We start from the raw sequence: 14,093 nt of genomic DNA, 5'->3' as shown, positions 1-14,093 counted from the left end.
AAATGTTGCGAATAATCCTCTCTATCCTTGGAATAAATGAGGATATCGTCAATGAAGACGATGACAAATTGGTCCAAGAACGGCTGGAACACGCGGTTCATAAGATCCATGAAGACCGCTGGCACGTTCGTCAACCCGAACGGCATCACAAGGAACTCGTAGTGACCGTAACGAGTCCTAAAAGCTGTCTTGAACACATCCGATTCTTTCACCCTCAGCTGATGATAACCGGATCAAAGGTCAATCTTCGAAAACACAGAGGCTCCTTGCAACTGATCAAAAAGGTCCTCAATCCTGGGCAGTGGGTACTTGTTCTTCACTGTCACCCCATTCAATTCCCGATAGTCTATACACAGCCTTAAGCTTCCGTCCTTCTTCTTCACAAAAAGTACCGGTGCACCCCATGGAGAGAAACTAGGGCGTATGAAACCCTTATCAAGCAACTCTTGAATCTGCTCTTTTAAATCCTTCATTTCTGTAGGAGCCAATATGTATGGTGCCTTAGAAATTGGCACAGTACCGGGCACCAAGTCGATGGAGAACTCCACTTCTCTAATAGGCAGAATGCCCGCAACATCGTCTGGGAAAACGTCCTCAAAATTCCTAAAAATGTCCACATCTGAAATATTTGGATGCACTGGCAACTCTGTCAATGATAAGCTGACTAAGAACGCCTCACATCCTTCATGCACCATCTGCTTAGCTTGCATAAAAGATATGATCTGCGTCTTCCTCATACCCTTAGTAGCCTCAAACTGAAACGGTTCTTCTCCCTCTGGTCTGACCAACACTGACCTCTACTGAAAGTCGATCACCACTGCGTTCTTCGTCATCCAATCCATCCCGAGAATCAAGTCGAACTCAGGCATGGGCAATACTATCAAGTCTGCAACTAGTGATTGCCCTTGCAACAAAAGTTCAAGATTCCTCACCATTATCCTAGTGGACAGTTCTTCTCCTGATGGGATGGTCACTGTGAATCCACCAATCAGATCCTCGCACTCAATGCTCCGCTTGCGGGTAAAATCCTTCGATATGAAAGAATGAGTAGCCCCTGAGTCTAACAAGGCTCTAGTGGCCACACCGACTACTAAAATTCTACCTGCATTAAAGGTGATTACAACCACGGAAAGATTGAAAGCAAATAAGGCAAGTCCTACTTAGGTTCATTCTAAGCCAACAAATTCCATACTCAAAATTATCTATTTCAACACGACCAATTAACGCGAAGCATGCAACCTAAAACAAGTCCTCATTCCCAAAACAAAAAGCTCAAAATCGAAAATTGCATCTATGAATCAATTAAATCACCCTTAATTAAGTGCTCTAAATATTACCTGTGATGAGCGTGGTATCAGGATCGGCCTCCTCGGCCTGCATCACAAACACCCTCCCCTGATTCGGCATGGCGCGCAATGGACAATCTGAAACCATGTGTCCTGGCTTCTTGCATCGATAACAAACTCCGGCACCTACCAGACACTGTCCATGATGAGCACGATGGCATTTCGAGCATACAGGCTTCTCCCCAGTCTTGTGAGGAGCGGGTCTCGGTGCCTGCTGGCCCTGGGGTCGCTGAACATGATGTCCCTGGGGCCTATGGGCTGGATGCCTCTGAGGTCTAAAGGGTCCCTGCTGACGCTGCTGCTGTGAACCATGAGATGGTAGCGGCCTCTTACTCTGCGCCTCAGCGCTGATGTCCTTCAAAGTCTGCTCAGACCTCAAAGCTCGTCTGAGCGCTGAAGCATAATCAGATGGCTCCGCCATGAGTACATCTCGACGGATAGTGGGTCGTAGCCCAACTATAAAGTGCTGGAACTTCTTCGCCTCATCGTCCCCAATCAAAGGCATAAAGTGGCAACCTCGCTCAAATTTCACCACAAACTCAGCCACTGATAGGTCTCCCTGACGCAGGCTCAAAAACTCTATCTTCAAAAGGGCCCTCACATCCGCAGTGAAATACTTTTCAAAGAAAAGTCTCCTAAACTCAGCCCTAGGCATGGTAGCCGTGTCCACTGTCTTCTCAACTCCCTCCCACCAGAGGGCAGCATCGTCCTGGAGGTGGAAGACAGCACAACGGACTCGATCCGGATCTCCCAACTGCATATAGCGGAAGATCACCTCAAGCAAACGGATTCATCCCTATGCTACCAGTGGATCAGTGGTGTCAGCAAAGTCCTTCGGATTCATCTTCCTAAACTGCTCATAAACAGTCCCAAGTCAAACCCTTGGAGCGTCCACATGTCGCTCTAGGATACGAGCTAAGCCTGCTAGCACCTGCGTCCCAACATCCGCAGCTGGTGGAGGTGGCGGAGGAGGAGGTGGCGGCGGTGGAGGAGGCGGTGGAGGATGCGGTGGCTGCAGAGCACGTCCACGACGAGTGGTCATCTGTACGCAAGTTCAAATTCCCACATTCAAATTTCATGCCTTAGAAAAAGATTTTCCTTAAAATTTTACAAGCTCGAAAATTATAAGGATTAGCGGAAATGGTCTTAAACAAATAGTAATAAATGCACTTAAATCTTACAGACTTTGAGGCGAGATCCCTTTGAGTTTCGGCAACCGGTAGTAGGCATAGACCAAACCAAGACCGTGCTCTGATACCAACTGAAACGAATAGCTACTACTACTCAAATAAATATAAGAGAATAATACGCGGGTTTTCAAAAATTTACTAAAAATTTTGGCATGACCCATTTGTTTATAGAACAAACCACCAAACGCAGACAGCAGTTCAAAATATTTTAAATAAAACCTCCCAAACATTCCAACAAGTTCCAAAAACAAAGTAACATGACAGCTGAGTACCCCACCAGACAACCATAAGTAAAAGCGATACATGACAAATGTTCTTATGCAGGGAAACACATCCTGCTACCAAATAAAATGAGAAAGTAAAAATATAATTTATTACAGACACTCAAACTGAAAAGACACAGCGGAAAATAAATGGAGCCACGGTCACAGGCCTGCGCCTCCGGGAACCTCACTCAGGGGATCCTGCCCCTCTTTCCACTGATACTCGTCCTCACCTGAAAGTAGGAAGAAGTGGGGTGAGTTTAAATGACCTAGAAAGACTATGGGGGGGGGGGGGGGGATACCGAGTACTACATAGGTACAAGCACACACATATTTTAAAATAGTGTGTAACAAAATAATCGTTAGTGCCCCTGAACTTAAAAGTAATGAACATGTATAAAGAATAAATGCATGAATATGACATGTGCAAGACTAAGTCAAATAACTCAATGAATAGCATAAAATGTACTAGAACATGGTCATATGAATTTTGAGTGAACTTAGATCCATGAATTGTGACTCTGTGATTTCGATCATGATCATGGCTATAGTGCACAATGCCGCAAGGAGGTCGAGATGAAACCCAACCCGATCTTGCCCTATATTGGTAAGGGAGACCAGAATAGATCTGACCCCACACGAACACATGCTAAGGTAAGGAAACCCATAATGATTTGGTAAGGGAGGCCAAAACGTCTTTCAGCCCCACACGAACACATGAATATGTAGTCACAACCATCTCACTTTGTTCAAAATATTTCTTTCCTTTATTGAATTTGAGACTCAGCATGCACATGTAGATGTAATGTCCACGAAAAATATTGACTCAATTAACATGCAAAGGACTCGATGGTGAATGACTGGAATGATGATTTAGGGAAGTACCAAGGGTGAGATTCTAAACCATGGTTAAAGCACTTAGGTAAAAGGAAAGGTACACCCGACACACTTTATATCTCACTCAAAACTTGTCCAAAAGAGATTCTGCTTGAAGTATCACTTCCCTAACCTCTTAAGTTTATCCCAGTACCCTACCCTTAACCCAAGTCTGTTTTTATCCTTGACTTAAAAGCTCAAACCCGAACAGAAATCTGTTTGCCTAAAATTCTGCCCCTCTTTAGTCTCAAGGCTTAAAACTTAGGGAAAACTCATCCAAATTGAATTCTGCTCGAAACGTCATTTCCCTAACTCCCTAAAGCGTCCACCAGCCCCGAGACCTTCTCCGATTTCAGCCTCTAACCCTGTTAGGAACTCACATTCTGGGCAGTCCATAAATGTCACCAAAATCTGCTCCACATTACCTCCTCAAATCCGATTCAAAGCCTATCAATTTGTCCCTCGATCCTCCAGTCACTCTCTAGCATCAATGCCAACCTCTAGGCTCATCCAAAAACCCCTTAACAATCGCCATAACCCCTCGCTAATGCTCATTCCCGGGCAACCCAAAAACAGACCTTAAGTTACTGCCAAAATTCGAACAGCCCCTCTCCCAATCTCAAATCATATCCGACTCATTCTATTGTTACCACGTGAACTGCATATCACCCGTGGTAGCTCCTAAATCACCAAACCAATCAATCCATCAACACAACAAAAAAAAAATCAAAACAAGAAAGCCACGAATACTGAAATTTTCGAAAATGTGCTAAACATAAACCCTATTGCATATCAAGGCCTCCAAAACGATTTAACTACACATATGATCATCATGCCACCATTTATAACAACATCAAAACAGAAACCATCGGCCGTGAGGAAATAGAAACATAGGGCACGCTATATTCTGAAAAAAAAATCGAAAATGTGGAGTGAAACATATATCACCAAATGCAACGCACAATAATCGTATATAAAATGCGAGGAATGAACCACAATCTTGCCTAGCTAGAATAAGCAAGAATCGATGAACCCAAAGAAAAAGGGAGCTGCGATCGAGAGCAAAACTGGAATGGAATGGGAAGATACAAAGGAAATCGAGCTCAAGCTTCACACCTAGCTGGGCATGGAACGGCTTTCTGGGGAAGAAATCGAAGCTCGAAGGTCCCCGTGAAGAATTGAAGAAGCCGAGCTCACCTTGAAGAGCAGGGGATTCGGTGTTGCTCTGTGCGAGTATGAGTGAAAAAGGGTGTGCATGAGTTAAGGTGTTTGTGTGTGTGTAATTTTAAAAGCTAGGGTTAAATCCAAACCTAGGTGAAAAATGCTATTACAATTTTAAAAAAAATTCTATTACCAAAGCGACTACTTTAAACCTCTAAATTAGCTCGCACAAATAACACACAAGCTAGAATTTTTTGAGTTAAAATGAAAGATCGGATTCGACAGTCCGAAAATTAAAATACTAATCCTCGCAGAGATTCAAAAGAAATAGCTCACGAGCGCGGGAAATATTAAATTTAAAAGCGACTAACACCAAAAATTTAAAATAATTAAATATTATAAAAAATTTAAATCTAATTTAGGCAATTAAGTACCGAAAATTAAAAATTATGAATATTAAAATAGGTTTAGGCACAAAACTCAAATTATGGAAATTCTAGGCGTCACAATCTAAAACTGAGCCGAAACTTCCTTCGGATCGATTAAAAGAAATCCCCAAGAAATCAAAGCAGAGGAAGCATGAGACGAAATTAACTGGAAAATTTTTCAAGTGGGTGAAGGTGGACAAGGAAACTAGATATGAACCACCACGAGGATCTGAAGCATACAGTCGAGCCGACGACTGTAAACAGAGGCGCTGCTTGGGAGGCAACCCAAGGGGAGTATTTCTTTTCATTCTTAGTTTTTATTTATTTTTGTTTTGCATTTTTTCTTACATTGGGGACAATGTACTGTTGGAAAACTCGGCTCTCAGATCAATCACGATTGATACCCGGTGCAGCGGAAGTTTAAAATTTTTATCATGGAACAATTCCATGGTGTGGGTATCAACCATTCAACGATTAAATTATTGTGTGTGTAAAATTCAAATAACAATTATTAAATTTTACCTTAAATCTCGCAACGAGATTATTGGACACCAACAGATTTTATCTGCTCTTGTTGTCTCTCCCTGGAACCGATGAACTCCTTCAATCAGGTCCACGAACAGAGGTTTAATCCCTCTGATAGATTGCACTAGAAAATCTATCAGAAGTTTTCTGCGAAGAGAATAAACGAATCTGATTCGCTATTCCTTACTGCGATTCAAAATCACAGACCGGAATTTTCTCGGGCAGAGGACAGGGAGGGGACGGCCGAAACTTTTGAGAGGCTAGGGTTCGATTTTTGCTTCTCAAAAATTATGAGCTGTTCTGTGTAATTTCTGTACTGAAATAACTTATTTATAATGCAGGCCACTAACACCTTAGGGCCCATTAGTCATAAGCTGGGGCCCGACAAGCAAAGCCCGCTCGTTCAGAAATTAATATAAAATTCATCGTGACTCCGATTGATGAACTGATTTCACCAATGTGTACAGAAACCATTTCTGCACATTTTAAAGTCAAAATAAATTTTCCTGAATCCGAATTCAGTGGTTTCCAAAAATGTCCATCCCTATGTCATTTTAGGAAATCCTACTCCCTTACTCTTATTTAAGAAGTCCAACTCCTTAGTTCATTAAATTTAACTCTTTAAATTTAACTATCTCAACGGGGATTAAAACTCCATTACACTGTGTGACCCTCAATGGTTCAGGGATACAGCTAGCCGTGGGCTCACAACTCCTTGTGACTCGGAACAACACTTTCCGACTTGCCCAACGAATCATGGTAAAGCGCCTAGCAACATCGCCCCATGATTCCCTAGGTATCACTGATAGTGCCTACAAGAACCAGTAGATTTTGGTTAGCGTACAGTACGGTCCCTTCATCCATATATCCCGATCGAATCAACAACCATTGGTATATCGAGAGTCGCTCAAGATTCGATAACTATGCAATACATCTTGAAGATCAAATTAGTGACATCGCATGTGCTACTAAGAAACCATTTCTTAAATCACATCAAGTACTCTGGCCAGAGATTTGTCACACTAATATCTCCTCAGATCGCATAGGATATCCACACTCGCAAGTATGTGGTGAATCCTTGACAACAATGCATTGACTCCTATATGTGTCGTAACTGTACCCAATCTCGACACCTGATGACCCCCATAGAGTCGGTAAACGAGTCAAAGCACAGCACTAGCATATAGAGTCTCCATGATGTTTCAAGTCGTAAGGACTAATGGTGTACAACCAAAACCGCGGACTTTATCCACTCGATAAGTGATAACCACTTGGAAAGTCCGGATAGGGTAGTTCGATTATTCATCCTATGAATATCCATTTGCATGCTTCGAACATCTCCATGTTCCCTACCAATGAAACGTGGTACTCCGCATCGCAAATGCTAGTCTCAAACTCGAGCGATCCTTATCCTTATTATCGGACGGCTCAATCGACTAGGAACGGTTTTAGAATATACAGTGACTATAAGATGTATTTCATGATAGGCATCTCCATGTTCTACCACATCTAACATACACTATAGTATATTCAAGGTCTTTATCAAAACAACAATAGTATATCACAATATAACAATATGAAGTAATATAAAGTCATTGCCATAAAAGTGTAAATAATATTAAACAAAAGATTGTTTATACAAAGAGTCATCAAAGCCCATAGCCACACAGTTGGCTCACTGGGCACCCACTCTTACAATCTCCCACTTGCCCTATAGCCAACTAGTCATACTACGTAGACCCATTGCTTCGCGATGTTTGTCAAACAATGGTCCTGGCAAGGGCTTAGTAAGTGGATCAGCGATATTGTCTGCAGAGGCCACTCGTTCGACAGTGATGTCTCCTCTTTCCACAATCTCCCGGATGATGTGGTATTTCCTCAGTACGTGTTTGGATCTTTGATGAGACCTTGGTTCCTTTGCTTGAGCAACGGCACCCGTGTTGTCGCAGTACACCGGGACTGGACCAACAAATTCAGGAATGACGCCCAACTCTTGGACGAAATTCCTCATCCAAACGGCCTCTTTAGCAGCAGCTGATGCTGCAATGTATTCAGCCTCAGTGGTGGAATCCGCTGTGGTGTCCTGCTTGGAACTCTTCCAAGAGACAGCACCGCCATTGAGCATGAACACAAATCCAGAGGTTGACTTCGAGTCATCCACGTCACTTTGGAAGCTAGAGTCGGTATAGCCTTCCAATTTGAGTTCTCGTCCTCCATAAACCATGAACATATTCTTAGTCCTTCGCAAGTACTTAAGAATGTCCTTCACGGCTTTCCAATGCATTTGACCAGGATTAGACTGATATCTGCTCGTGACACTCAGAGCAAATGCTACATCCGGTCTAGTAGATATCATCCCATACATGATACTACCTATAGCTGACGCATATGGTACATGTGTCATATTCTCTATCTCTGCATCAGTCTTGGGACACATAGACTTGGATAGAGAAACTCCATGACACATGGGTAGATGTCCTCTCTTGGACCCATCCATTGAAAACCGTTTCAATATGGTGTCGATGTAGGTTGATTGTGTGAGTCCTATCATTCTCTTAGATCTATCTCTATAGATCTGTATCCCAAGAATGTAGGATGCCTCACCCAAATCCTTCATCGAGAATCTACCTGATAACCATATCTTTGTTGACTGCAACATCCCTACATCATTCCCAATGAGTAGGATGTCATCAACATAAAGTACTAAGAATGTCACAGCATCCTTAACTACTTTCTTGTACACGCATGGTTCCTCCGGGTTCTTGATGAAACCAAAATCTTTTATTGTTTCATCAAATTTCTGGTTCCAACTTCTTGATGCTTGTTTTAGACCATAAATTGATCTCTGAAGTTTGCATACCTTATGCTCGCTTCCCATGGATGTGAACCCCTCTGGCTGCTTCATATAGATTTCTTCCTTAATGTCTCCATTAAGAAAAGCAGTCTTCACATCCATTTGCCATATCTCATAGTCATACCATGCAGCTATGGCAATAAGGATTCTTATGGACTTGAACATAGCAACTGGTGAAAAGGTTTCATCATAGTCAACTCCTTGCCTTTGAGTATAACCTTTCGCCACCAATCGCGCCTTGTAGGTCAATACCTTACCATCAGGCCCAATCTTTCTTTTGTAGATCCATTTACACCCCTATTGGAACAATTCCATCGGGAGGATCTACTAAAGACCAAACTTGGTTTGTATGCATCGAATCCAATTCTGACTGCATAGCTTCAAGCCATAAATTCGAATCCGCATCAGAAATTGCTTCCTTGAAGTTTCTTGGATCACATCCAATGTCGGGTTCATCTTGATCCCCTTCAAGAAGAAGACCATATCGAACTGGAGGTCTAGAAGTCCTTTCGGATCTTCTAGGTGCAGGCGTGTCCAGCAATGGTTCCTGAGGTGTAGGATCGTTATTTTGTATTTCGGGTTCTTCTCGAACTTCTTCGAGTTCCATCATCTCGCCTTTCTTATCCAATAAGAACTCCTTCTCCAAGAAGGTGGCATTCCTAGAAACAAACACCTTTGTTTCAGCAGGATAATAGAAATAATATCCGATTGAATTCTTCGGATACCCTACAAAATAACATAAGCTGGATCGACTATCCAACTTATCTCCCACTGTCCGCTTCACGTAAGCAGGACATCCCCAAATCCTCAAGTACGAATACTTAGGAGTTTTGCCATTCCATAACTCGTATGGTGTTTTGTCCACTGCTTTAGTGTGGACGTTGTTCAACAACAATACCGCCGTTTCAAGCGCATAGCCCCAAAACGAAGGTGGAAGCTCAGTGAAGCTCATCATAGATCGAACCATGTCCAACAAAGTTCGATTACGACGCTCCGATACACCATTAAGCTGTGGTGTCATAGGAGGAGTCCACTGAGAGAGAATCCCATTCTCTTTCAGATAGTCCAAAAACTCGGTACTCAAGTATTCTCCACCTCGATCCGATCGAAGTGCCTTAATACTTTTACCTAGCTTGTTTTCTACTTCAGCCTTGAATTCTTTGAACTTTTCAAATGCTTCAGACTTATATTTCATTAAATATAAATACCCATATCTTGAATAATCATCAGTAAAGGTAATGAAGTAGGTGTGGCCATGTTGAGTCCCTACTCTAAATGGACCACAAACATCTGTATGGATCAAATCCAACAGATTTTGACTACGCTCAGGTTTCCCCTTAAAAGGAGATTTAGTCATTTTTCCTTTTAGGCAGGATTCACAAGTAGGTAGAGAATTAATATCAGACATATCAAACATGCCCTCTCCCACTAGCTTGTTCATCCTTCTTGAGAAAATATGACCTAGCCTAGCGTGCCATAGGTTTGCCGGGTTTTGACTATCATTTTTCCTTTTGTTTGTTGTAGCCGGTTTATCAACATAATTCATTGGAACGTCTTTTAGTTTTAAGTTGTATAGATCGTTTTCAAATTGTCCATTTCCAATTAAACATTCATTCTTGTAAATATTGCAAATCTCATTCACAAAATTGCAAGAATAACCATCTCTATCTAGCATAGAAACAGAAATAATGTTTTAATTAAATCTGGAACAAATAAAACATCTATCAAAAGTAACTAAAAACCGTTCTGCAAAAAATAAATATTTCCCATAGCTATGGATTTAACTCTGGAACCATTCCCGAGCCTTGACTGGGTCTCACCCATCCTTATCCTATTACTTCTTGTTATCATTTGCAACTCATTGCAAATATGAGATCTACATCTGGTATCCAATACCCAAGAAGTAGTATTAAGAAAAACATTTATTTCAATGTAAAACATACCCTTTGCAGTTCGCAACTGCTTGGGGTATTCCTTGCAGTTACGTTTCCAATTACCGGGTTTCTTGCAGTGATGGCAAACTTGTTTAGACTTGTCCAATTTTGCATGTAACATTTGACCTTGAGATCATGGTCCAACCATTTCTCTAATTCGGCCAACCTTTCGGCAGTTACATCAGCCGGGGCTGTTTTCGGAGAAGCCTTTTCTAACACTTAGAAAATCTTTTTCCGAACTTAGGACAATCTTAACTTATGGAATCATTCTGTATTGTTTGCGTCAATAAGTTTGTTTTGTTGGAGAACAGAAAAATGTGGATTACTGAGATAAAACAGACAATTATCGATGATTGTTTAAATAATTTACTAAGACATAAAATTGGCGAATTTTATTTTATGAATCTCACTCCCACTATTTTAACGATTTCACCACCCTCTAGTGAAAACGGGAAACTTTTTCCTTAGTGAGAACATGGAGTCCAATTGACAAACTTATGGTCCCGAATAATATCAGCCAACCATAATTCTCAAAAGGTAGAGCCCAATTGCTTCCAAAGCAACCCCCATGTGTTTACCTCATGTCCAATAAGGGCCCAATAATATGACGCCGTTTAAAGTGACATGTCAAGATGACCCATCAATATTAAGTTGTGATGGACGGTCGCCATGTGGATCCCCCAATAATATGAGCCGATCCCATGGGAGTTCCACCCAACTTACAACATTTGTCGATCCAATGTACAGCTTTCCGACGGACGGGCCCCCCCAATAATATGAGCCGGACCGTATCCGCGGGTAGCATCACATACATTGACCGTTGATGGAAGGTAGGAACATTTAAACAATATTTAAATTTCCTTTATTAATCTTGATATAAATTTTAAATCATATTTAAAATGAGGGATTTTTATTATAAAAATATTTGTCTCATCATATTTAATTTATTGCATGCATTGCCGGATTCACGCAATTTATGTCTAAACATGCATACAATCATAATATCACATATTATATAGGATGATCGATTCCATTTCTAATTGACCCGTGGTTGCCAATCACGGGTCTTAGTCCAATCCTAGGTAATATGCAGTATGCAAATGCAATCCTATTACATATGCTTCCAATTTACATTTCTTCAGTCTTCATTGTCTGCTGGGCCCACCATCTTCAAATCTTGATCTCCCACTAAATCTAATGTATTTACAGTAAATAACAATGACAAGTAGGGGATACATTTTTAGGGGTGGGAACGGGCTATAAACCAAGCCCACTTTTATTACATATGACATTCATATCGGGCCATAAACCAGGCCCATTAATAAAACCAACAACAATAAAAACAAAATGTAAATTCCTAACATACACCTACAAAATTGGTCATGGCAATCGATCATCCTTATCCAATAACATTTAATTCAAAATTAATTTATTGGATAACATGCTGTGGCAATTCAAATTTAAACAAGATAAAATCATATTTTATATATAAAATCTCATTTCACATATAAAATCATATTTTATCTCTATATCAAATAAAATCATATTTTATCTATAAAATCCAATTTTACAAATAAAATCATATTTTACTTAATATATCATAAGATCATATCTTATCATCAATTGTACCAAAATAATTGATTTCAAAATTCAATTTACGGATAAAATATTAAAATTTTCCAAAAATTCAAATTTATCCAAAATCAATTTTAAAATTTACGGACTCGAACAATTCGATCCGAAATCTCGTGAACCAATCAAAAACAATTTTTGACCGGACCAAAAATAAAATTTTAAATATTAAAATTAATTTTTAAATAAAAATATAATTTTTCCCGCGGGCCGCCCGGGACACTCCCGGGCCGGCCCGCACCCGGGGCGCGGGCCGGGGGCAGCCCGGCTGCCCCCTTAGGGCAGCGCCTGGCGCCGCCCCTGGGCGGCGCCGTGCGCTGCCCTGGGCGACGCCGAGCGCCGCCCTGCGCAGCGCCCTGCGCAGCGCCCAGCGCTGCGCTGGGCGGCGCCGTGCGCCGCCCTGGGCGGCGACGGTCGCCGCCTTGGGCGGCGCCGTGCGCCCCCTTTGGGCGGCGCCGTGCGCCGCCCGGGGCAGCAACAATTGCTGCCCCACCGGGCAGCGATCCAATCGCTGCCCGGGTTTTGCCCCGAAAAAAATTTTTATTTATTTATATTTTGTTTCAAAAACCGAGACTCAAAAATTTTGTACAATTGATTAATTTAATCGTTTGATCTGAGCAACCTGGCTCTGATACCACTGTTGGGAAAAACTCGGCTCTCAGATCAATCACGATTGATACCCGGTGCAGCGGAAGTTTAAAAATTTTTATCATGGAACAATTCCATGGTGTGGGTATCAACCATTCAACGATTAAATTATAAGTGTGTGTAAAATTCAAATAACAATTATTAAATTTTACCTTAAATCTCGCAACGAGATTATTGGACACCAACAGATTTTATCTGCTCTTGTTGTCTCTCCCTGGAACCGATGAACTCCTTCAATCAGGTCCACGAACAGAGGTTTAATCCCTCTGATAGATTGCACTAGAAAATCTATCAGAAGTTTTCTGCGAAGAGAATAAACGAATCTGATTCGCTATTCCTTACTGCGATTCAAAATCACAGACCGGAATTTCTCGGGCAGAGGACAGGGAGGGGACGGCCGAAAACTTTTGAGAGGCTAGGGTTCGATTTTTGCTTCTCAAAAATTATGAGCTGTTCTGTGTAATTTCTGTACTGAAATAACTTATTTATAATGCAGGCCACTAACACCTTAGGGCCCATTAGTCATAAGCTGGGGCCCGACAAGCAAAGCCCGCTCGTTCAGAAATTAATATAAAATTCATCGTGACTCCGATTGATGAACTGATTTCACCAATGTGTACAGAAACCATTTCTGCACATTTTAAAGTCAAAATAAATTTTCCTGAATCCGAATTCAGTGGTTTCCAAAAATGTCCATCCCTATGTCATTTTAGGAAATCCTACTCCCTTACTCTTATTTAAGAAGTCCAACTCCTTAGTTCATTAAATTTAACTCTTTAAATTTAACTATCTCAACGGGGATTAAAACTCCATTACACTGTGTGACCCTCAATGGTTCAGGGATACAGCTAGCCGTGGGCTCACAACTCCTTGTGACTCGGAACAACACTTTCCGACTTGCCCAACGAATCATGGTAAAGCGCCTAGCAACATCGCCCCATGATTCCCTAGGTATCACTGATAGTGCCTACAAGAACCAGTAGATTTTGGTTAGCGTACAGTACGGTCCCTTCATCCATATATCCCGATCGAATCAACAACCATTGGTATATCGAGAGTCGCTCAAGATTCGATAACTATGCAATACATCTTGAAGATCAAATTAGTGACATCGCATGTGCTACTAAGAAACCATTTCTTAAATCACATCAAGTACTCTGGCCAGAGATTTGTCACACTAATATCTCCTCAGATCGCATAGGATATCCACACTCGCAAGTATGTGGTGAATCCTTG

At 41.5% G+C, this 14,093-nt stretch overlaps 1 protein-coding gene across 1 annotated transcript in view; it reads right to left on the bottom strand.

Annotated features, from left to right (window-relative positions):
* Positions 1-797: 797 nt before the first annotated feature.
* LOC140874548 (SUPPRESSOR OF ABI3-5-like) overlaps positions 798-14,093 on the bottom strand; it is a 19,817-nt gene continuing 6,521 nt past the window's right edge. The window contains 3 exon segments of the mRNA XM_073277846.1: positions 798-1,102; positions 1,338-2,100; positions 2,227-2,388. Of these exon segments, the coding sequence (XP_073133947.1) occupies positions 798-1,102; positions 1,338-2,100; positions 2,227-2,388 (1,230 nt within the window).

This window comes from Henckelia pumila, chromosome 1, assembly GCF_033568475.1.
Source record: "Henckelia pumila isolate YLH828 chromosome 1, ASM3356847v2, whole genome shotgun sequence".
Classification (NCBI taxonomy): Eukaryota; Viridiplantae; Streptophyta; class Magnoliopsida; order Lamiales; family Gesneriaceae; genus Henckelia; species Henckelia pumila.
Note: the sequence above shows the minus strand (reverse complement) of the source record. Positions and strands in the feature narration are given on the sequence as shown.